This window comes from Tursiops truncatus, chromosome 18 (genome assembly GCF_011762595.2).
Source record: "Tursiops truncatus isolate mTurTru1 chromosome 18, mTurTru1.mat.Y, whole genome shotgun sequence".
In the NCBI taxonomy this organism is placed as follows: domain Eukaryota; kingdom Metazoa; phylum Chordata; class Mammalia; order Artiodactyla; family Delphinidae; genus Tursiops; species Tursiops truncatus.
This window is the reverse complement of record NC_047051.1, coordinates 77,405,676-77,429,129: the sequence shown is the minus strand read 5'-3', so window position 1 is coordinate 77,429,129 and position 23,454 is coordinate 77,405,676. Positions and strand designations below refer to the sequence as shown.

The window sequence follows — 23,454 nt, the reverse complement described above, 5'->3', positions numbered from 1 at the left end:
CATGTGACTCTTAGAAACGCATTTCTCTCCTGTAATGGGTTAACTTTAAATACCCTTCTAGACAGCTGAGGCCTGAAAATGAAATAAAAACCCCACAACCACCAGAAACGGAAAACACTCCTCGACTTGGGACACGCTGCCACCGAACTCCTACTGTTCTTGTTGCAGGCAAGAGTCGATTTCTATTATCCCCTTCATTACTGACTCTGAAACAACACCGAGGAGCACAAGATCCACGTCTGGGTCCCATTTCACAGGAGTTGGATAATTGTGCTATTTAGACACTATAAAACAATCAGGTAAGTGAAAAACCGGACCCTGGCCCCCTCAGGTCTAAAAGTTCTCCCTAAGAAAACTGCGTGCTTACATCTCAGTGAGAATTCTAACGAGCTCTGCTTTCTGCACAGGTGGAGCCTTACCTGGTAGAGCTCTTCCAGGTTATATCTGATGGACGTACTACTCTGTATGGCTCTCACTGCTTCATGAAGTTTCTGCCAGGTGTCCTGAGTGTAGTTGTCAGGCAATTTAGGTCTGTCTGTAAATGCAGAGGGAGTCAGTGGGTAACGGCATCCATGCTAAGAATCACACATCTTTAAAAAACTATTCCACAAAAAAAGTCCTTAAAAGACACACAGGCAAGGAGCGCAAAAATTAGGTTTTCCCAATACAAGTACCACATTTATAAATTTCTTGGGTTACAGACTACGCAACCATTCCATCTTCGTTTGGCTAAATAAATACATCTAGTACTGATACTTAGAATAAGCACATGTAGGAATCATATAAATCTTAACAGTATTCCTTTACTTAACAAGTGGGTTTCACAAACGTATAAACGTGGAATAGTTAAGCTCTCTACAACATTTAAAGTTGACTGAAACTACTCCAAGCTGGGAGGAAGGTGAAGAATAAGCTTGTAACTGGTGTGTCTGCATCGAAGACGCCTGCTTTGAGACGGCGACAGCGACAGAGCTGGTGAGAAGTGGAGCAAGTAATTAAATTACATCACGAAGAGCTTCAGTCCTGCTACTCGGTCCGGCTCGGCCGTGTGAACCGGGACACCTGAGTTGCCTGGCGTCACTCAATGCCATTGGACCAACTATACAGACCAAGGGGAAGCCGCCGCTGGCCCGCGCCGCCCCGCCGACGTCGCAGCCCGAGCGGCCAAGGGGAGGGACCCCCGCCCCGCCCGCCCCGCACCCACCTCGGAAATTCTTGATCACGAGCTTCTTGGAGCCGCCGGCGGCTCCGGGCTTGGAGGTGACGGCGGCCGCGGCGAGAGACGCGGGCTTGGTGAGGCCGTTGGTGTGTCCGACAAGCGCCGAGAAGCTGCCCTTCCGAGGGGTCTCGTCGGCCATGGCCGCGGCCGCAGCGCCCCGCCCGCCGCCCGCCCGGCCTCCGCCTCCGCCTCGGCCTCGGCCTCGGTCTCCGCCGCCCGGCCTCGCCCTCCCTCCGCTGCGCTCCCTCAGCCCCACCCGGCCCAGCCCAACTGTCGCCCGACCCGGCCCGACCAGAGCCGGTGCCGCAGGCCTCAGGAGCACTCCAGACCCCGACCCGACCCAGCCCCGAGCTCGCGGGCGCCGCAGTCCGCGTCCGCCGCGGTCCGTGTGGAACCCGCAACAGCCGAGGGCCCGAAAGGCCCGGGCACCGGGGCGCCGACTAGGCGGCCTCGTGTGGGAGGCAGGGAGTCGCAGCGCAGCCCCCGACCTTCCTCAGCCCGGGCGCGCCGCCATACCGGCCCGGGGCTCGCACTCCCGCGCACACGCTGCCTCCGGAACCAACGTGCGCGGAAGGCGGGGCCGGCGGCGCGGGGCCGGGACCGGACCGCGGCCCGGAAGTGACGCGACGGCGGCGACGGGGCGCGCAGCTCCGCGGGGCGGCGGCGGTAGCGGCCATGGCGCACATCACCATCAACCAGTACCTGCAGCAGGTAACTTTCCTCGGCCAACGGGCATCCTGCCAGCTGTCCTCCCGCTGTCTTGGCCTGCGGGCCAGAGCTGGATCCCGGGCGAGTCTGTCCACCAGCTGCGCTGGAGCCCCTGGCCGCGCTCTCAGTTTAGGGGCGTGTGGGGAGGGGGGACAAAGTGGTGGAAGTAACGGGGGGGACAGAGCAAGTGGTCCGGCTGCGAGCCGGTCTGTGTTAGCGATCCGCTGCTTACATCCTTTGGGAAGTGTGGCTCTCAGGGTTTTGTCCATACAGCCTGTGAACGCAGCAGCACAGCGCAAACATAGGTATTTATGGATTCAAGGCTTGTAGTCTTTCCTCTGAGCTGTGCTAATTCGCAGAACTAGAACCGTGGTAATAGGGATAAGGAAAGGGCGACTGGGCTTTTTAGAATTTATGAAGGGGACTTCACCAGGGCTTTGCTGAATGAGGATGTGCGGCTGGGGAACGGGGAGGAGGCAAGAACGATTCCTAGGTTTCTAGTTGGGCAACAGATGAGCAGGACAGATTTAGAGGGAAAGACAAATGTAGTCTTGGACGTGTCAAGTTGGAGGTGTCTGTTGACAAGCAGGCCAAGATATCTAGTTGGCAGTTGAATATAGTCTAACAAGATTGGAACCATTAGTTGTTTGGTTAGTTGAGAAAGTTGGTTAAAACGGGAATCATGAAAAAACAGATACATGCTTTAATCTTAACTTAAAGGATAAGTCCACCTTGGCCTTATCTTTACAGAGTTAACATTTTGCAATATCAGTTTTTATTTAAAGTTGAACAAGTACGTAGACATTTGAGAACCAATGTGAATATAGAGTCTCTCCAGAATTTTATGCTTTCTTATAACTTTTATCTTCTATGTACTTGTATCTTTTGTATATTTCTAAGTCTCTTACAGTTTTCTTGCCCACACCTAATGCCAGGGTTTGGGGGGAGGGGCACCATGTGTGCCTTGAACAGTGTCTGAGCCACGCAGTGTGCAGTACAGTTTGTGGGCTGGATAGATGCAGGCAGGTGGAGGGGTGTGAGGCCGAGTGATATACCAGTGATCGGACCTCCACGTTCTAGTGAGCAGTGAGTTAGAACTCGTGCTGGTCTGTCTGTCTCAGTTTCCTATGCCTCTGTTTCTCCAGACTACCGCTCGGTCCTGTTCCCTGCGTTCCCAGAGGAACACTCTGAGAATCTCCTTTAATTGTCTGTCTTCTCTGTTCCACCCCACGGAACAGCGGGGTGGCTGAGAAGAACAGGCATGATGAGTGCTTGGTGAAGGCTTACCGAGGACCAGGCGCTGTGGTACACGGCAGCTCATCATCGTCACTGTTTTCCTAGGAGGTTGGTCCATTGCAAGCCCCATTTTACAGAGGATGTTAAGTGACTTTCCAAGGTCACTGGGCTAGTAAGTGGCACATTCAGACTGGGAGTCCTGGCCCCAGAATCCGTGCTGTGACACCAAGCTCACTACCTCTGCCAGCCCAGGCTTCAGCTATTTCCTGTCCGAGTCAGAACCTGCCTATTCCTCAGCTTCCAAAGTTTATTGTTGCTTGAATCTCAGTGACCCTGTCAGCTTGGACTTATTTCTCACCTTTGCAGCATCCTCGGCCAGCAGTCACCTGTGGACAAGTCGCCTGTCGTTCATTTCCCGTGGTCTCTGTGATAACTTCCATTAGCCGTTGGGTCTGGGATTTGATCTTACCCTCAGTAGCCCATGAGGTGTCTTGTTAGCTTCTTGGATGCTGGCAGAACACATGCGGTTCCTGGGTCAGAGACCAGGGACCTTGTTACTCTGTGTGTCTCCCTGGGCCCGAAGTCCCACAGACGGTGTGACAGGCCCAGAAGGGTGGCTGCACATGTACCTGAGAGAGACAGAACCTGGGGAATCTACCTGGTCTAGCAGGCAGTAAGCAAGTCTGGTTTTTGTCTAGGGTTGGGATGGGGGAGACATTATCTCATTTCTCAAGGTAACTCGTCACATGAACAGCCCTGAGTAACGGCCCTAGTGAAAGAGCCAGTGGTCCGAGTCTTGTAGTGTGGGACCCCCAGCACGAGGGCCCAGGAGGGCTGTCTCTCACCAACCGGCCCGCGGCAACACCCGCTTTCCGCTCAGCACGCGAGTTTTCGCAGGCATTCCATTAGGTTTCTTTTTGAATTAATTTACCTTACATTTCCCCATGTATTTTACTTTAAAGATTTGTTGTTCTCCTTAGAAAAAGATCAGTTTGCATGCTTCTTCCCGAGGTGGATCTCTCCGTCACTTCTAGTATCTCTCTGAGGGCTGGTATTATTTTTTTTAGTGTGTTTTATTTCATTCTTTTGTCCGTTACACAAACTCTTATTTCACACGGCAGGTTACTTTTTAAAAGCTGTGTCTACATTAAAATTTTTTTCCTCCAGCTTTTTTCCTGAAAAATTTCAAACCTACAGAAAAGTTGAAAGCATAGAATGGAGAGGTGTGTACCTCTCACCCGGGCGTGTACCCACCATGCTCGCCCGTCCTTCCCTCCGGGCCCGTGCGCTTCTTCCCGGCGATCCCGTGGCCTTCACCTTCCTGAGCGTGCGCCTGAGACCCAGGCCGTCCGCTGTGTAACTGCAGCGCCTTTGGTGCATCCGAGAAACTGAACATCAGCGTGAACATCAGTATTTTCCAATGTAGAAGCCATAGTTTAATCCCCACCCCCCACCCCCAATCTTCTTTGGAACCTCTTTTTTGAAACCCAGGGTCCAGTCAGATCACATGGCATTCGGGTGCTTTGCCCTTTAGTCTTCTAGAAGAGTCCTCTTGCCTCTTGGGGAAGGGGGCTTTTATGACCCGTGACCTTGTTTACATGTCCAGGCCCACGGCCACACGTGTACATGCCTCACCAGCTGCCTTTATGTGGCTGTTCCTGGGATTAGATGCGGCTTCAGTCGGCTAGTGTGGGTTTCCCGTGGCCTCTCCCAGCGCTGGGGATGCTGACGGCATCACTTGGTTAGAGAGGCGTCTGCCCATCAGATCACTCCACTGTTGAGGTACCTTTTTGCATTGCGATGAACCTGTAGGCTGTTGGACGGACCCTGAGAACCACTGAGCGTCCTGTTCTCTACACCCTCTCACAAAATGGTTTTCCCAAGTCAGTTATTACGTTATTACGTTAGTGGTTGCCAAGTGGTGATTTCCTATTGTTCTTTCTACATTTACTAGCTAGTATTTCATCAGTTAAACAATGCTTTCCTCTATGCCCCTCTTTTTGAAAGTATCATTATAGATTACTTTTAATACCTAGTTATAATCCAGGACCAATAGTGAGAATGTTATTATTCTTTTTGAAGCTCAAATTGTCCCAGATTTGACCAGTGAGAGTCCATTCAAACTGGTTTCTGTGGCTTTTTTTTTTAAACATCTTTATTGGAGTATAATTGCTTTACAATTGTGGGTTAGTTTCTGCTTTATAACGAAGTGAATCCATTATACGTATGTCCCCGTTCTGTGGCTCTTTGACACGTCTCTGTCCTTTTTTGAGCCTGGCCTTGCTTTCTGGCACAATAATATATACTCCAGGCTCGCCTAGTTCTTTCCCTGTCCCAGTGCTGGATTTGCCCTTTCCCCAGGGAGCTCTGGTTCCTTTTCGTGGGGAATAGAATTTAGAAAACAAACCTGAGTGCTAGGTGTGCCCATTGCTACTGGGGAGCCATTAATTCTATGCCTTTTCAGTGGCTGGAGCTAGAAAATGTATTTTTAAGGAATCATGAGTTCGTGAGTAGATGATCCCCCCTGTGGACCAGCTCGGAACCTGGAGAATGCACGGTGGCCAGCAGCATCCTGGGAAGAGAATTGCCCCCTGGGAGCGCGCAGAGCTAGTGAGCTTCACTTGGTGAGGTCTGCAGTCCCTGGTCCAGGCCCACAGGGACCGCTCAACAGGCTGACCTGGGGTCCGGCTGCAGGGTCCAGCGCGGGTGTTAAGTGAAAGGGCCGAAGGTTCTGGGGCGTGACACATTAACAGTGACCGGAGCGGGTGACTGGCCTGTTTGCGATTCTGGTGTCTGCTGAGCAGTGCATCGGTACTTTCAGACTTGCCCATAGTCTGTCGCCAGCCTCCTGTTTTCCGTCACACCCCCTGTGACGGGAACGTCGTGGGCTGTATCAGCTTCTCGGAGGCAGGGGCACTGATTTTGTGTATTTTGTGATGACTCATTATAATACATCAGCAAGTAAGCCTGCGCGAATATCTTGTTCCTTGTTGCAAGGTAAATGCCCAGAAGTGGGATTGCTGGCTCAGAATGTAAGTGCACATGTAGTTTGTTGAGTAGTCAAGTGGCAAATTCTTTATTTTGTGAATTGCCTTAGAATTCACAGAATTTCACTGGTGAAACTTTCCCAGTCGATGCTGAGTGTGCAACCGACGAGGAGCTGGGTCCTGGAGGTGTCCAGGCCGCATGGGCCTCCATGCCTCCTGGCCGTCGGGTCACCGGGTGGGAGGGTCGCATGCCTCGCCGTTTCCGCAGGCAGCTGCACCCCTTCACCCTCCCACCAGCGGTGGCTGGGGTTCCAGTTGCTTTGTGTTCTCAGCAGCGCTCAGGGTGGTTGGCCTTTCAGTGTTAACCCTGCTGGTGGGCGGTGATGTGAGCACCCCTCGTGGGTGTGCATTTGTGTGTCCTCTTGTGTCGCCCCTGCATGTATTTTCCACACCTGACTTTCTGTGGGTAAATGATGCTGTAGTTCGTGCAGCTTTATGCTTGGCTTTGTCTTCACTTATGTGGTTAGGATTTTTATGTCATTTTTTGCTAAATATAAGTTTAAAATATCATTTGGTTTTCTAATTACAAAATTTCTGGTGTAACGCAGGCCTCCAGTATAGAAATATATAAAATAAAAGTCTCCTCGAGCCCCCTGGCTCCCACTCCACTGGCCAGGGGCCAGCTGGTGCGGCCTGGGGCCCCGCATTTCTTCCTGTGCTTACACGTCATATCAATAATTAGTTTTTCTTTTTCTCCAAGATCAAGTTACACAATTTTTCTGCAACTAATTTTTTTGGAATTAACAGTAAGTATGTTGTGGACACTTTTCCATGTTATTACAAGGAGATCTATTTGATTCTCTTTCACAACACCCAGGCATCCTATTGTGTGACTGTGACATTTATTTGGTCATTGCCTTCCCATTTTTATTTTAAATTTAGGTTGAGTGGAAGTGCTTTGAATTTTGGACATATGCGATTTTCAAGATCTTTTTTCTTTTTCGTAAGCTGTATAAGTGGATTTTCAAATGTTTCTTAGTATGACTGAGTAAAATTGACTACTTCACCTTCATTAATAAGCAGATAATAAACTGATGGCTTATTCTGCTTTTTCGTGGTTTTTAGCGGTAAGTCACCTGTTCGCCTCCAGGATGTCTCATTTTCAAATGCAGTGATTATCTGCTGGCTAAGGAGAGTACTGATGGTTATATTTTGACTCCTTTCAAAGTAGGGAAAGTGAAGTTTAGGGGTGTGCAGTGTGCTGTCTAGGTTCCACTAGGACAGAGTGTCTTATTTTCCACTTAGCTCTTCTCTTTCCAAACGCTTCAGGTCTATGAAGCAATTGACACCAGAGACGGGTCATCCCTTGCAGAGCTGGTGTCTTTCAAGCACCCTCATGTTGCCAACCCACGGCTTCAGGTAGGTGGTGGGACCACGCACACAGGTGTCTGAGAGGGTTACAGGGTCACCACCTTCCTAAGAAAAGTTTAGACTTTGAGTAGGAAGGAAACTAATATTGCCACTCTTGTTTGAAAATTGCCAAGTTCCTTCACGATTTATCTAATTCCAATTCATTTATTGAGCATTAATTGAGCACCGTGTCTCAGAGTCTGTCCTGAGATCTGTGCTTGTTTTCCTGCATCTAATTCCCACACGACTTTCTGGGGTTCAGAGAAGTGCAGTAGCGGGGCCAGGTCATCCAAGGTCATCCAGCGGACAGGCAGTGGGGCTCGGGCTCTGCCCAGGCCTGGCTCTCCCTGGAGCCCAAAACCGTGTCCTGTTGCTGCCAGTGCGGTTTTGTTGGCGCGCGGCCGCTTGCGTTGCGCGCTGGCTGCCGCAGAGGCACGTGGGCCTTGCAGAGCCTGCAGCATTTCCTGGCTGGCCGTTTACGTGAGCATCTGCCAGCCCCTGCTCTAAATATAAGCATTCTTCTTTTTTTTTTTAATTAATTAATTTATTTATTTATTTTTGGCCGTGTTGGGTCTTTGTTTCTGTGCGAGGGCTTTCTCCAGTTGCGGCGAGCGGGGGCCACTCTTCATCGCGGTGCGCGGGCCTCTCACTGTCACGGCCTCTCTTGTTGAGGAGCGCAGGCTCAGTAGTTGTGGCTCACGGGCCTAGTTGCTCCGTGGCATGTGGGATCTTCCCGGACCAGGGCTCGAACCCGTGTCCCCTGCATTAGCAGGCAGATTCTCAACCACTGCGCCACCAGGGAAGCCCTGAACTATAAGCGTTCTTGATTCAGATGATAAATGCTCTCCAAGCAATAGCTTCTGTGGAATATATTGCTGATATCTTGTAATGCCCATTTCCTCGCTGATGGCCGTCACGGTGTCGGAGTGTCCTATCAGGGACCTAAATTTTTCTTTCGAAAGAAAGTGCCCCGGGCTTCCCTGGTGGCGCAGTGGTTAAGAGTCCGCCTGCCAATGCAGGGGACACGGGTTCGAGCCCTGGTCCGGGAAGATCCCACATGCCGCGGAGCAATGAAGCCCGTGCGCCACAACTACTGAGTCTGTGCCCTAGAGCCCGTGTGCCACAACTACTGAAGCCCACATGCCTAGAGCCCGTGCTCCGCAACAAGAGAAGCCACTGCAATGAGAAGCCCACATGCTGCAACAAAGAGTAGCCCCCACTCGCTGCAACTAGAGAAAGCCTGCGTGCAGCAACGAAGACCCAACGCAGCCAAAGATAGATAGATAGATAGATAAAATTAAATTAAATTAAATTAAATTTAAAAAAAATAAAGTGCTCGGGGTCCTGATGGGACTCGGGTTCAGCTTGCTGGCAGGTTGTCCCTGATACACGTCTGCTCGCCCATTTGTGACCTGAGGCTGATTCCTTCGCTCCAAAACTCCACGTCCTTCCACGTGACAGCTGCCTCGCTGGGCCCGTTGTCCGCCTGGTTGTTTCGTCAGGGACTGTGGGGTGGTGATCTTTCCCATGCTGTCATTCTCGCTCTCTCATTTATAGAGCTGTATCAGTGTGGATTCACTGAGTCCCTTTCTTTTAAATTCAGTGCACTGCATAATCCACTGCGATGCTTGTGTTATCCAGAATTTGGCCACTGGGAGGCGAGGGCAAGTTCGAGGTGAATGTCTGCTGTCTCCCAGGACCCCGAGTGGGCAGTCCTGTCAGCAGGAAGTGGGCAGGAGCGATTGCTGGCCGCCCGACCCCCTTGCCCCCAGGCACTGTCTCCAGCTCCTTCGACCTCACACGAGGCACATAGTAGCTGCTTAATTAATAGATTAAGAGGTACATGAACATGCCTAGAGTATTTCCTGGCCTGTTGTAGACAAAGCAAATTGTGTTCATCTCCTGCCCTGTACGTAGGTCGTGCTTGATAAATATGTGTGGAGGAAATGAACCTTTTTTTTTGAAGTGCTAAAGTGTGAAGAGTTACTGTCAGCTGTAAAGTGTAAATTCTTTTGAAACAAAGGTTTGTCTAAATCTCTTCCTACGTGTTGCATTCTTTCTGTCCCAGTTAATTTTATTTTTACTATTTTTCTTATGATCATTTAGATGGCCTCTCCAGAAGAGAAGTGTCAACAAGTTTTGGAACCCCCTTATGACGAAATGTTTGCAGCTCATTTAAGGTAATCCATGAGTGAGGAAGAAAAACAAGCAAATCTGAAAATTGCTGAACTGACTCTAGGGGTTTTATTTAACATTTTATGCTTGAAGCAGTGAAAAATTTCCTTTGAAAAAGTAGAAAAGTGTGTTTGTAATTTCACTTTGGTAACACCTATGAAAATCTTGTGAAGTTTAAAATACTTTTAAAAAAATGAAATACTTTTGAATTTTAATAAATGTTTTATTCAGGGACCACGTATGTTTTGAAAAGTTAACATGAAATGGTAATCGTGGATGTGCGTGTGTCTTCTGTGTAATGCTCTGAAAAGCATTTGGTATCCGTCCTACTGGTCGCGTAGCGGTCTCTTGTGTGTGTATGTGTCTTCTGTGTAACGCTCTGAAAAGCATTTGGTATCCGTCCTACTGGCTGCATTGGTCTTTTGTGCAGCAGGCTGTGGCGCCCACTATTGACTTGCGTTTTTCATGGAAACGCCCAGTTTTTAACCTTTTGGCCTTACTGGGGAAGAAACTGGAGCAGAGCAGAGCAGTTGAAATTCTGCTTTTTATTCACATGTCATGTCTACTGTTTTCACCTCTAAAGCCTCGATTCGGGCAAGCTCCAGGTGTTACAGTGTGTGGGATTTGGTTGTCCTCCTGCCTGCCCTCTTCTCCGGCGTCCTGAGCAGGCTGGGGTGTGGGGGCAGGGTGGGGCAGACCTGCGGGGCCCCTGAGATCTCTGGAAAAGGTGGAGTGCCACTGTGTTTCTTGTAGCAACTTCCTAGCTCTGTGCAGCATGCGACGAGGCGCCAGGTTTGGGGACGGACTGACTGGTAGTGACACTGCCAGCCGGGCGTCTGGGTAGAGTGTCCTTGCCCATTGATGCCCGAGAAGGGCCATTTGCGTGTTGTTAGTGGAACCTCTGCAGCTGGGCTTCTCCTTCTGGGACTTGAAAGAACAGGCCCAGCATGTAGCGTGGGATTTCCTCCTGTACCCGGTGGTCTCTCGTGAGCCTCCTTGTAATCTGCTGGGTCAGTTGAGGGCAGGGCGTTTGTGCTGGGAGCGAGCAGTGCGGTCCGCGTGGTCCGTGCCGGCTCTCAGCGAGTGCGCGCGCTTGCTGCCCCTCCGCCCTCAGTGCCCACCACTTCCTTTCCAGGTGCACGTACGCGGTGGGGAACCACGACTTCATAGAGGCGTACAAGTGCCAGACCGTCATTGTCCAATATCTTTTGTCGTGGGTGTTACTGTTCAGTGTCTAACAGGTACAGCGGGTTACTTGGGGGCTAAGATCCTGAAACGTCAGGCCAGTTTTAGTCCCGCCTTTAGTTAGAAAGCAGGAGAAGCTCACTTAGCCCTTCCACTCAGGTCCTTACATGTAGCCTGGCCTTCAGACTGCGTCCAGCCACCTACGTGGTAGGAAGAACACTGGTTATGATTAAGGATTTTAGCATGGCCTTCAGACTGTGTCCAGTCACCTACATGGTGGGGAGGAACACTGGTTATGATTAAGGATTTTATTTATTTCTGTTGTGAAGAATAATACTTTGTTGCCTTTCCATCATTCAGTATAGTTACAGGGATGGGTTAGTCCCCTTGGAGAAATAGAAGAACTTCCAGATCCGGGCACAGATGGAAGAGTGGACGCAGCACACAGCATCATTGAATTGTGGTCACTGAGGGCCTTAATCCAGCCAATGCTGATTTAAGTCACTGAAGTGCTATCTTACGGCTAAGGCCCTGGTCAGTGAGTGTTCTGCTACTGTTTATATGTATCTCCAGACTTTAGTGGCTTTTTTTTTTTTTCGGCCAAGCCGCACAGCTTGTGGAACCTGGCAGTGAAGGTGCTGAGTCCTAACCACTGGACCTCCAGGGAATTCCCTTTAGCTGCTAATTTTTTAACCATCTTGCTTAGTATACACGGAAGAGAATTGGTTACTGACCAGCCAAGTCTCCTCTGAATTCAAGAATTCTGTAATCAGTGAAATACACTTTATACCACAGATTCTAAAGCACATTATATATAAGTTGTGATCATCTGAGCTCAGAGAAGCCAAATAAGCCAGTTTTAAAAATCTTATAACAGCCTTTTTCTTACTTTGGGGAAAGTATGTCTGAAATAAATGTATTTACGTATACCTAATGATACTCAGATGTTTGTAATGTGGGCTCATGTATTTTTTCCCTTCAAGAACCTGCTGCTGTGATACATAATCTTTTAAGTGGTGAGCTATAGCCCTTACAGTTTAGAACCCTTGTTGTTCTTTAGTCTTTCAATTGTAGCATGACTTGAACTTTTTCTGTCGGACCTTCCTTAATATACTACATCATTCCTACGGGCATTTCAGGCCCACAAAGAAGAAAACTGGTAAGTACAAACAGAAACAGCTGGAAATAAGCAAATGGCTTTTTTCTTTTTTAAAAGCAGAAGTTTTACTTGTGTTTTCGGTGTTGGTATTTAATGTTGTGTGTTGACGTGATAATATCAACACAGATAATGGAGTTTTAATAGTCAGTGTAAAATGGCAGGTCAGCCAGATTATTTGCAGTGTTTTTCTGTAAATATGAAGTATTTCAGCCATTCCATGCCCCCAAATATTTATTAATATTGTCAATTTCCCTTTAATTGTCAATTTTGAACTTACTTTGGGTTTTAAACTTGGATAAAAGATGTAGATCAGCTACCGTTCATTTGGGATGATGGAATACATAGTAACTGGGTTATTTTAAATTCCTTGGTAAGCTATTTTATGATTTATTAAAACTCTGGGTAAATACTGAAATTCTGTTTATACTAAGATAACTGAAGGCTTGCAAATACCTTTTACTGAAAAAAAAAGAAAACAAAACCCTTTTAAAGTGAAGATCTCTCTTACACATAAAATTAACACTGCCAGCTAGATTTTGAAAAGTCGTTTTGTGACATTGGTCTGTTGCATACCTTGGGCCCTGTTAGGAGATCGTTGTGAACCACGTCTTGTTTTAATGGAGCTGTTGGCTGGTGGTAGGGGCTGAGAGGAAGGAGACTTCCTGTCCCACCGTAGGGGGAGGGTGCTGCCAGGGCTGAGCCCCTCGACTCCCCGGGACTCGTGCAGATGGGGAGGGGCTGCCACCTGCCCGGGAGGAGGGTGAGGGAAAGCATAGCAGCCCCTGGGCGTGGGCTGGTGACCCCCTTTCTGGATGGTAGCCCTGGCCTCCCCGCCTCTGGCAATGCAACCTCTGGCCTCAGAGCGTCTTCAGACGTGCTTGTTTTTGCCCCATAGGGCTCTGCCTGTCATGTATGCAGTGGCACTTGACCTTCGAATATTTGCCAATAACGTAAGTTCAGTTTCTGTCACTGTGCTTTTAAACCCAAACTCGTTCTCTATCTGTTGCTTAATTTCATATCATCGTTCCACAAATTTTGAGGAACACGTTGGGTTGGTGAATGTGGTGTGGAGAGAGCACGGGGGTGGCTTGGCTCGCGCGTGAGGGCCTGTGCTCTCCCAGCTGTGGAGATGCACCCCGTTCCGTCCCTAGTGTAGCTTCAGGGAGTGCTCAGGGTTCTCTGAAACAAGGAGGATTTCATGAGTCCATTTCCCCTTGGGGTCAGCATAGCCATTTTGGGAGCAGCAGTTCTTAACTTTTTGGTCCTGACAGACACCCCTTTACAGTTTTAAAAACCATCTATAACGTCTGGTTCTGCACAGGACACAGTAGGCGCGTGCTTCTCTCCCTCCTGCTGGGAGTTTTAAGGCCAGCGTGGCTCTGAGAGGTGGAGAGAAGAAGGGGCAGAGCAGCGAGTTCCCGCGTTTGTTTCCTTCTCATCTCCTGGGCGTCCTGGTTCGGTCCGGCACCCGGGGACACTGACAGTAGGCAGAGACGACGCAGCTCCCTCCCCTGCATCCCACCTCTGGGCGGGGAGCATCCCAGCTGCCTCCGCCCTGGCCTGCAGGCCCAGCCCTGTCCACGGTGGGTGGCTGGTGTGAGCGCAGGCCTGGCTGAAACAAGGAGAGCCACAGTCTTATGACACCCCGGGCATCCAGGATATAATCGAGAGTCCCTTGTCATACCAGGAATCGGGACTCTTGGCCTTTGAGACTCTGAATGGGGGAGATAGTCAGCAAGCACCCGACACCGAGGATGGGGCGGGGATTCCACCCCCGCCGCCATAAAACCCTGGGAGCAGGTGCGAACGCGCTTGAAGCGGGTGGAGACATCTCAGCAAAGAAATGCACGATATAAAGCAGCACCAAATGGAAATTTGAGAACTGAAAAATATAATAACTTACATAGAGATTATTGAGGACCCCCAGAGCTTCTGTTCATGTGGGTTATATCAGTACTTACTGTATTAGAAATTTTAACTGGGGAAATTTTTAATATTGTTCACCTAGAATAATAAACCTTTTATGTGGTAACATAATTGACTTTCTAAATTAAAAAAATATATATATTCAAAGTGAACAAAATGTACAAAAAAGTGGCATTTTTATCCGTTTTGATCTCTTTAATGTATGGCCCCGCGGAAGCCGCTCGGATTCTTAGGTCTGCTTCTGTCACTCTTGGCAGCACCTCGTTTTGGTTGATGTATGAAGTGTGGCCGCACGTAGCTGTGCATGGCAGTGGGAGGACCGTTCTAGGAGCCTGTTCAGGTGACCGTCGATGCCCTTCTCTGAGCCACACCTTTTAAACTACGAGAGCAGTTCCTAAGGTTCATTACAGTGTGGCCTCTGAAGCTTAGCAGTGCCGTTTCCTGCGACATCCGAAGCCACTGGGGTGTCCTGCACGGGGCATGGACCTTGCACCCCTGTAGGACTTTGTAACGCTGTACATTGATCATTTGGAGAGTTCTGGTTCACTGAGTTACCCAGACGTTCCAAATGTGACGTATTTCATTACGTGAAAAAACAAAAACCAGGAAAACTCTACATTTGTTAATATCTCCAGTGACCTCCTCAGAGAAGTCGTGAAGCAATGGAAAGCCGCCAGGCTCTTGGTGGTCAATACAAGTTTCCCAGAGTTCTAAGTTTTTCTTGAAAGTGCAGATGTCATCGGCAGCAGATAACAGTCAGTGTTTGCCTGGGAGTGATAGGCTTGCTTCATTCACTTTCCAGAGCCCCGCGCTGGCCAGTGGCCCATGCTGGCTGGCCAGGCTTTGAGGTTGTTTGTTCCACGGTCCAGCTTGAGGCCTCAACAGTGGCCCCAGTGCTTTTCCTTAAAAACAGATGTGCTGTAGGCAGACTTCCTGCTTCATCGCAAAGAACGCTAAAAATACATGTATTCAAGGCCTAAGACTTACTAATAGTGTTCATATTTACTGCATCCTCACTGACCCTCTGAAGTGAAGTTAGCTGTATTGGTTGGTTGATGGGAGGACGCAGGTGCGCGAGGTTCAGGACAGAGTGGCTGCAAGTTCGGTTGGGGCCGCCGGGCAGGCGCCGGTCCTGTCCATTGCCGTCCTCTGCACTGTCCATGCAAACGTCACGCGCGTGGGAGATGGGGCTTCGCGGCCAAGTAAGAAAAGGCTAGTTAGCAGCGCGCGGCACAGGTCGCGCAGGCTCAGGGAGTCCGTGACCGACTTACTGGCTTGAATTGGTTGAAGAGCGATTTGATTTGTGGAAGAGCTGGAACATGCTGTGGACGCTTCCGTTTTGTAAACGTAGTAGCACAGGCTAGATGGTCTCGCCAGAACCTTTGGGGACGACCCTCCGCTGTGCGTTTTTGCTTCTAGCTGTGCCGTGATCTTCTGTTTAACCGAGGTGTCTAGAGGAGATGAAAAGTGAAGGTTTTTATCGTCTATCAGGCAGATCAGCAGCTGGTAAAGAAAGGGAAGAGCAAAGTTGGGGACATGCTGGAGAAGGCGGCCGAGCTGTTGATGAGCTGCTTCCGCGTCTGCGCCAGCGACACGTGAGCGCCCCGCCGCCCTGCCCGCCCTGCTGGGCGCTGGCCTTGACCCCACGATCGCTGTTAGCTTTTGCTTCAAATAGTCCACTGTCTCACAAGGAAATAAGAGAACAGAACCACCTCTTATGCTGCCGCATACGTTTAGCACTTCTGGGCCCACGTGGCCTGCGCTCTGGGTCTCACGCTTTCCGAGGCCCCTCTGTGTCGCCGTGTGTTTCGGTGGCTGTGACAATAACAGAAGGTCCTTTTTCCTTTTCCCCAAGCGCTTTATCGCAGTCAGCTTTTACACATCGCTGCAGACTGAGCGGTTTTCGTCCGCTGTGGCAAGGCGCTGTATCCCCCGAGTACCCACGGTGTTAGAGAAGACGTCGTCTTTCGTGACGTTGTAGTCTTCCGTGCACGTGACTCGAGCCGCGGGGCTCTAAAGACGCTAATTTGTTGCGGAAGCTGAGTTTGCGGTTGACACGTGACATCTTTACTTCCGGGCAGCGTTAACATAACCGTTCTCCCCGTAGCCGTGCAGGCATAGAGGACTCCAAGAAGTGGGGCATGCTGTTTCTGGTGAATCAGTTATTCAAGATCTATTTTAAGGTAAGAGAGCGCTGCGTCTCTTTGTTGGGTCTGCTTTCCGCCTGTCTTCCCAGACAGCCCTTCTATTCACTGTCAGCCAGCCTCCCGGGCAAGCGGTCCCCCCGCTCGCCCCCGGCTGCGCACATAATCCTGGGAGCTGGTGTGCGCCCAGGGGCTGCCCGGCGCGAGGGCTGCTGTCAGCGCTTCACGCCCGTGTCCTCTTTAGCCTCCGCCCGGCGAGGCGCGCGCTCGGCTCCAGGGCAAGTGAGGTTCCAGCGCCTCACACCAGTGTCGGTGCGCGGACGGCCAGGCGAGGGGCGCCAGCCCGGCCCCTGTGCGGGTGGGCCCTCCGCGGTGGGCGTGGTCGGGCTGTGCAGCTGTGGTGCGGTGTTAGCGTCAAGGCTTCGGTTTTGATGATGTGAATCCCACCGCAAGGAGGCGTGTACTTCGTAACCAGAAGTTTATGTTGGTTCTGCCTATTTATTTAAAATACTGTTTAGGGTAGATTGTTACTCGTTATAGATCAACAAGCTCCATTTGTGTAAACCGCTCATCCGAGCCATCGACAGCTCAAACCTGAAGGACGACTACAGCACTGCGCAGAGGGTGACGTACAGGTACTACGTGGGGCGGAAGGCCATGTTCGACAGCGACTTCAAGCAAGGTGTGTCACTGCTTCTGAGCAGCTGGGGCTGGGTTCGGGGGACGTGGTCACTGCCTCCTGTTACTGCTGAAGGTAGACCGTGGGTGTTGGCTGCATCCAAGCTGTGTTTATTTTTGACACTAAGTTGGTTCCACAAGGGAAAGTCCCACGTGAAGTTCCTCGCTCCACGCCAGGTCTCTGAGACGGGCGCCAACATGTCCTTTTCTGGGCACCGGTGTTCCGGCGCAGGCTACGGTCGGTGTTTCCCTATGGCCTCTGCTGGTCCCGTTGGCCCAGGACGTGGAGATGGGGCGGCGCGTAGCTCAGCTCCAGCCGCGGTGGACGAGCCTTTGCGCAGGTGCCATCTTTGGTGCTTGTGGCCGTGCGTGGCAGACCGGTGCCGCGCCAGAGCTGCGCTCTCGTGAAATCGCGTTATGTGGCTCGTGTCACTAGCTTTCTCAAGAACGGGAAGCCACGTTTTTTCTTCTGAGCTTTTGGAGTAGCTGGCATGTGGTGGTCCTTTATGATTCTTCTCTCGTCCTCAGACCAGACTTTCTAAACTCACTTCTCTGACAGTTATTTGCACGTGAAGCCATGTGACTTCAGGCAACACACCGGATGTAAGGAGCACCTCCTCTCCGTGTGTCAACGGCCATGGATGCTCCGATAACAGAAATAACAGCTCTCGGGCTTCCCTGGTGGCGCAGTGGTTGGGAGTCCGCCTGCCGATGCAGGGGACACGGGTTCGTGCCCCGGTCCGGGAGGATCCCACATGCCGCGGAGCGGCTGGGCCCGTGAGCCATGGCCGCTGAGCCTGTGCCTCCGGAGCCTGTGCTCCACAGCGGGAGAGGCCACAGCAGTGAAAGGCCCGTGTACTACAAATCATAATAATAATAACAGCTCTCTTATAATAAGTGCTCTGTGTTTTTACTCTGTAGGGTCATGTAGACCAACTTTTCATTTTCTTTCACAAAATCTTTATACATCTACAGCTTTCGAAAGAGGGCTTTTCTTGGTTAGTTCCCCCATCTTTTTCTTTTCCTTTAAATATCAAGCATAAGAAGATAAGTTTTTATTTTTTACTTTTTTAAAATAAATTTATTTATCTATTTATTTATTTTTTGGCCACATTGGGTCTTCGTTGCTGTGTGCGAGCTTTCTCTAGCTGCAGCGAGCAGGGGCTACTCTTCCCTGTGGTGCGCAGGCTTCTTATTGCGGCGACTTCTCTTGTTGCGGAGCACGGGCTCTAGAGTGCAGGCTCAGTAGTTGTGGCTCGCGGGCTCAGTAGTTGTGGCGCACGGGCTGAGTTGCTCCGTGGGATCTTCCTGGACCAGGGCTCGAACCCCTGTCCCCTGCGTTGGCAGGCGGATTCTTAACCACCGCGCCACGGGGGAAGTCCAAGAAGAGAAGCTTTTAAATTACAGTTTACCCCTGAACAACGAGGGGGTTAAGCCCCGTGTGACTCACAGGCAGCCCTGTGCCCACGGTTCCTCCACATCCATGGATCAGCCAGCTGCAGACCACGTGGTAACGTAGTGTTTACCGTTGCAAGTACCTGTGTACAGGTAGACCCGCACAGCTCGGACTGCCTTGTTCAGGGGTCACCTGTACTCTCAGCTGAAGTCTCTGAAGGTATTGCTGTGCTTTTCCTCTGAATATGCCCTGAGTGGTATTTTTGAATACCTAACACAGCAGGAAATAATTTGTTAATATTGACGGTAGATATTTGCAGTTCCTGAAGCCTTTCGGGCCTTCATGTGAGGGTGGGTGGTAGCATCAGGCGCAGGGTGGGGACCGTGGGGACCATGTCTGTGTCTGACTCTGCAGCTGAGGAGTACCTGTCCTTTGCTTTTGAGCACTGCCACCGTTTGAGCCAGAAGAACAAAAGGATGGTCCTCATTTATCTCCTTCCTGTGAAGATGCTCCTGGTAAGTGATCTCAGCAGCTCTCACGGGTCCTGTTGTCTACGAGAAGTGGGCAGGTGTCTTACGGTGCGGCCAGTGTGTGTGATGGGTCACAGTCTGAGCTGCACGTGAGCGCACCCCAAAACTGAGGAGGAAGAGCCTTGGGTGTGACCCGGACTACTCTTTCCGTGACTGGCGCTTCCAGATCCTTCTGGAAAGGCTTGCCTGTGTTTCCTTTCTCTTGAAGTTCCCTAACTCAAAAGTTTATCATATATAAGACAAGTAAAATAAGTGCATATTATTTTTGTTTCCCCTAAAAATCTAAATTTATAGAAATGGGTTAACGAAGAAAGAAAAAGGTCATTCCAGCCTGTCTGTAGGTATCTTACTTGGTCACTGAAAATTATTTTTGATATTTGTAAAGAAATGACAAATAGCTAGCAAGTTATTTGACTAAAACATCCTCAAAGTAATAGATAGGGCTTCCTTTCCTCCCATTTAAAAATTTTTTAAAATTATCAAAACAACACACACATACTTACCTAGTTCAGGGCGACTTGTAGTGGGAAAGAGACAGTGTCACACCTCCCTCCCCACTGCTAACCCGACTTCACGGGAACAACCAGTTTTAGATTTTTCAGCTGGTTCTTCTAGAAGCTGTTTCTGAATTCCTAAATTGTAGCCTAGTATTGCTTCAGGTGTCACCCGCCTCCTATGATACAGTAATGAGAAGGTCGAGATCGATGTCAGACGTCACTGATGACAAAACCATGTTTTGGCTAGGTTTTCTGATTTCCAGACCAGCATTGGTTTTTTTTTTTTTTTTTTCCAGTAGACTAGGATGCTTTCAGTTCTTGTTCAGCGACTTAGGAAGAAAGCCTAAGAAACGCAGGTTGCAAGTTTTTCCTTGACAAGAGTTTTATCAGACAATTTGGTTAAAAGTGAAAGCGTTCTTATTCTGGAAATTTACTCTTAGGGTCACATGCCAACCATTGAGCTCCTGAGGAAGTACCATCTCATGCAGTTTGCGGAGGTGACCAAAGCTGTGAGGTAGAGTATTTTTCCTTTTCCATTTGAGACCTCATAGAAGGTGAAATCAGCACACACGTCCGCGTGTTGTGACAGAACTAGTGGCGTTTCGACGCACTCTCGTCCCGGACGTTGTTCTGACTGTGTCTGTGTGTCTGTCCCGCCGCCCAGCGAAGGCAACCTCCTCCTCCTGAACGAGGCTCTGGCCAAGCACGAGACCTTCTTCATCCGGTGCGGCATTTTCCTCATCCTCGAGAAGCTGAAGATTATCACCTACAGGAACCTCTTTAAGAAAGTGTAAGCAGAGTCCATCCTTTTCATTCCGGGGGTAAAATCCGCCTTCCGCGGCCCGCGCACTGCCCTGGGCCTGGGCGCTACGGCTGCGCAGGTGGGGGAGCAGAGGTCTGCCCGCCCTTGCGGGAGGAACAACTCGGGTTGCGGTGGAGACCTTGTAACAGACGTTTTAGCGCCAGCCCTGAGAACCAGGCATTTCCCATTGTGCCGGAGAGTGTGGGACCCGTTGCCCATGTCCTCCGTTGGTGACCCGCTGACCCTCCCCACCACCCCTGTCCATCAGGAGGTTGTTCTTTTCTTCCGTGTCAGTCTGGAAGTTGACTCTTCTCTGAGCCCTGGTCCCAGCAGGATCTCAGTTAAACTTCAGTTAAAGTCGGACTTTTTCTGACTGCGAGGAATATATCAAAATTAGCAAGGACCGCAGTTCATCACACCTGAGACACTGTCCATCGTAAGGTGCTTCTCGATTATAAGGATGTTAAAATGTGAGAACACGTGCATCTGAGATTCAAGCAAATAGTCAGTAAACGTAAAGTATATTTGTACTAGTGGTTTTTTAAAATTGGAAAGTCAGAATTAAAAGCTCTTATTTTTCAAGTGTATCTGGCGGGTGGGAGATGCTTTGTTTCTCTTGAACAGAGGTTTCTCAGCAGATGTTTCTCCTGCTGACTTCGTCCTCACATCCCGTCCCTGATGAGCGTGAGCTCTGTCCCTCTTGCAGGTACCTGTTACTCAAGACACACCAGCTGTCTCTGGATGCGTTCCTGGTTGCCTTGAAGTTCATGCAGGTGGAGGACGTGGACATCGCCGAGGTCCAGTGCATCCTGGCCAACCTGATCTACATGGTGTGTGGCCGCGCCTCCCCCAGGCCCCGCCTTCACTGGGAGCTCTGATGCCTTCCTTGTTCCCAGAGGGTTCTGTGCGCGGGCGGGGGGGGGGGGGGGGGGTGGATGCACACGGCACGTATTTCTCTGTTCTCTCCTGTGCGTGTTCACTCGTCTTCCCAGGGAGCTGACTGCACAGTGACTGGGTGGGGGGATACTTGTGCCACAGCGCCAGGTCCTTCACCCCCGCAGGCTTGACGAGACCCAGGCCCAGAAACACGCCGCCTCTGCTCTTCTCCCACAGGGTCACATTAAAGGCTACATCTCGCACCAGCACCAGAAGCTGGTTGTCAGCAAGCAGAACCCGTTCCCCCCGCTGTCCACGGTGTGCTGACCCCGCCCCCGGCCCCGGGGACAGGGAGTCGGGCCATCCTGGTTCGTATCCTGCCGAGAACTCGTCCTCTGCGGCTGGAGTCTCTCGGGTCTTTCTCGGGGGAGGCTGAGACCTCAGTGTCTCTGCCATCACGGCTGACGGATATGCACCTCACAGAGGCCTGGCATCCCCTTCTCAGAAAGCGCAGCCGTCTCCGCTGGCCCTGGGGTGCTGGTGACACTCAGGCTAGGGGCACGGCCTCCGAGACAGCTTCTGTTTACTTCTCATGAGTGTTCTTCACGAAGGCATCTTTTAACTCTTTCTGTAAAAAAGGTGATCTGAATTTATACAAAAAGGTGTCTTCTCTACCGTATCTTCTGGGATACGTCTTTTTATGTTAAATTTGAACATTCTGTGTGATCAAAATGCTGGGTTAACTTAGTGCTTCTTTTTACAAGCTGAATTTACTTTGATTTAAATTTCCCAGGTGTCATAGCTGTTTTTTCAGAGTGTGCCCGTCTCCTTTGTCTGTGCAGAACTTACTAAAGAAGGAAACGTCACGGACTGTAGTTGCTCATCGCTGCAAAGGCGCATGCCCTTTGCGCGGAGAAGAGCCACTGTGGGACGTGGAGACACACACACACACACACACACACACACACACACCCCGCCGCCCCCGCCGAGGCCTCCCATCTGTCCCCCCCCGCGTCAGCTGCTCCAGCTGCCAGACCGACTGTCCCAGTTGGCTCAGAAGTGTGCAGTGTGCTCCTGGCTTCTGCTCCACGTGGCTCATCTGCAGGGCTCTCCCGGGCTGCACAAGTGACCCACCCTGAAGGCACATCGTCCCAGGGCTCTGACACGCTCAGCCGGGCTCCATGTGGGCCTCTCCAGTCGGATGGAGCCGCATTCCGAGAGCGAGGACCCCAGAGAAGAGGTGGAGCTGGATCCACTTCTGTGAGCTGGGCTTCCGAGTCAACAGTGTGACCTCCACCCTGGGCATGTCCAGACTTGGGCGTGGGGACGGGCAGTGCGGAGGGGACAGCCTGCCGTGGGTGTCAGGCCCTCAGCCGCCTCCCCCCACCAGTTCCCTGAGCAGGAGAGCGTGGCCTGGGGGAGGCGCAGACGGCCATGGTGAGACAGTCCGTGTTTCCTGGGGCACTGCTGTCACGGCATCGCTGCTCCGCGGGGCCGGGCACACCCTCACGGATGAGAGCTGCGTCCTCGCTGCGGGGTGAGCGCTGGACTTCGGGGAGCGTGCCTGGATTTCATAGCGTAGAGAGCTGGGCATTTTCAACACTTTCAGGTATTTTCTTGAACAGGAGAAAATCAGGGCCTGACCGTGAACCATAACACGGGGTTGTACTTGGCAATGAAAGAAGCAGAACCTCGGGCACGAGCATCCCGCGTTCCCACTGGTCTGGAGGCCTGTGTGTGGAGCGGCCGGCCTGGCCTCGTCAACACAGGCCTGGCGGCGTTGTTCGCGCTGCCCCCAAACTTGGAAGCAGACAGTCTGTGCCCGGGCGTGAATGGGTGTGGCCACCTAATCAAGTTCCCTTTTCTTGGTTTTATTGTTTTGATCTGCTCACCTCGTGTGGTTTCTAACCACTTCTTAAGTTATACACGTGACTAGAGCAGTTTTCATTTCGCATGGCCCTCTGCGTCTCAGCTGCGTTGCAGGCCTGTATCTTTCTCTGCAGTGGTCCTTGTTTTTAGAGCCTGTAAATGGTGTAGGGAGATTCTTACCTCTGCCTGTGCTGTGTGTGTTTGTCATAATTTCCAGGTAGGGTTTCTACTCTAGCAAATCCAGATTTGTAGGGCAAATTAATGCCATCCGCGAGGTTGCAGGTACCTTTACAGAACTATTTATGTAGAAGTTGCAGTGCGCATCCGCTGGATTTTAAATCCTTGGTAGCCGTTCAGAGCAGTGGCCCGATGACCTCATGAGAGTTTGAAGATAACACAGCCACATTCAGTAAGACGTCAGAGTCCTCTCCTGTTCCTCCACTGCCCTGTCCCTTAGTTCGCGTCAGATTCACATATTTATTTTTGCCAAGGTCCTTTCAGAGAAATGGGCCAGCGCTGCTGCAGACTGGCCAATAAAAGGCTAACTCTGGGGTTGCAGTATAATGTCAGAAGTGAAACAAGCATCGTGTTTGTTTAAGGGTTGTTACTTAAAAATCTGAATTGTGTTTAAGCTCCGTTCTCCGGTGAGGAGTGTGT

The 23,454-nt window shown here is 50.7% G+C and overlaps 2 protein-coding genes across 8 annotated transcripts in view; one reads left to right on the top strand and one right to left on the bottom strand.

Moving 5' to 3' along the window:
• Positions 1-1,717, bottom strand: part of CUL4A (cullin 4A) — a 45,628-nt gene extending 43,911 nt beyond the window's left edge. Inside the window, exons 1-2 of one of the 3 annotated variants that reach the window (XM_033843749.2) lie at positions 1,205-1,717; positions 420-535 (exon numbers count right to left, since the gene is read on the bottom strand). In XM_033843749.2, coding sequence (XP_033699640.1) covers positions 420-535; positions 1,205-1,358 — 270 coding nt within the window. In that variant the 5' untranslated portion in view covers positions 1,359-1,717. The remainder of the gene's footprint in view (positions 1-419; positions 536-1,204) is intronic. The other 2 variants (XM_019920971.3, XM_019920972.3) reach the window with 2 other exon arrangements.
• Positions 1,718-1,755: 38 nt separating this feature from the next.
• On the top strand, positions 1,756-23,361 carry PCID2 (PCI domain containing 2). 5 transcript variants are annotated; one of them, XM_073795444.1, is made up of 15 exons: positions 1,880-1,930; positions 7,456-7,569; positions 9,667-9,740; positions 10,871-10,938; positions 12,040-12,079; positions 12,975-13,029; positions 15,497-15,600; positions 16,113-16,188; positions 16,690-16,831; positions 18,638-18,738; positions 19,691-19,764; positions 19,915-20,040; positions 20,759-20,882; positions 21,166-21,296; positions 21,771-23,361. In XM_073795444.1, the coding sequence occupies exons 1-14, from the start codon at positions 1,895-1,897 to the stop codon at positions 21,253-21,255; spliced, it is 1,224 nt and encodes a 407-aa protein (XP_073651545.1). In that variant the 5' UTR covers positions 1,880-1,894; the 3' UTR covers positions 21,256-21,296; positions 21,771-23,361. The 5 variants fall into 5 exon arrangements, with proteins under 5 accessions (XP_073651546.1, XP_073651545.1, XP_073651544.1 ...); XM_073795445.1 differs by lacking the exon at positions 21,771-23,361 and having other exon boundaries at positions 1,756-1,930; positions 7,480-7,569; positions 21,166-21,453; XM_073795443.1 differs by lacking the exon at positions 21,771-23,361 and having other exon boundaries at positions 21,166-21,453.
• Positions 23,362-23,454: the final 93 nt, after the last annotated feature.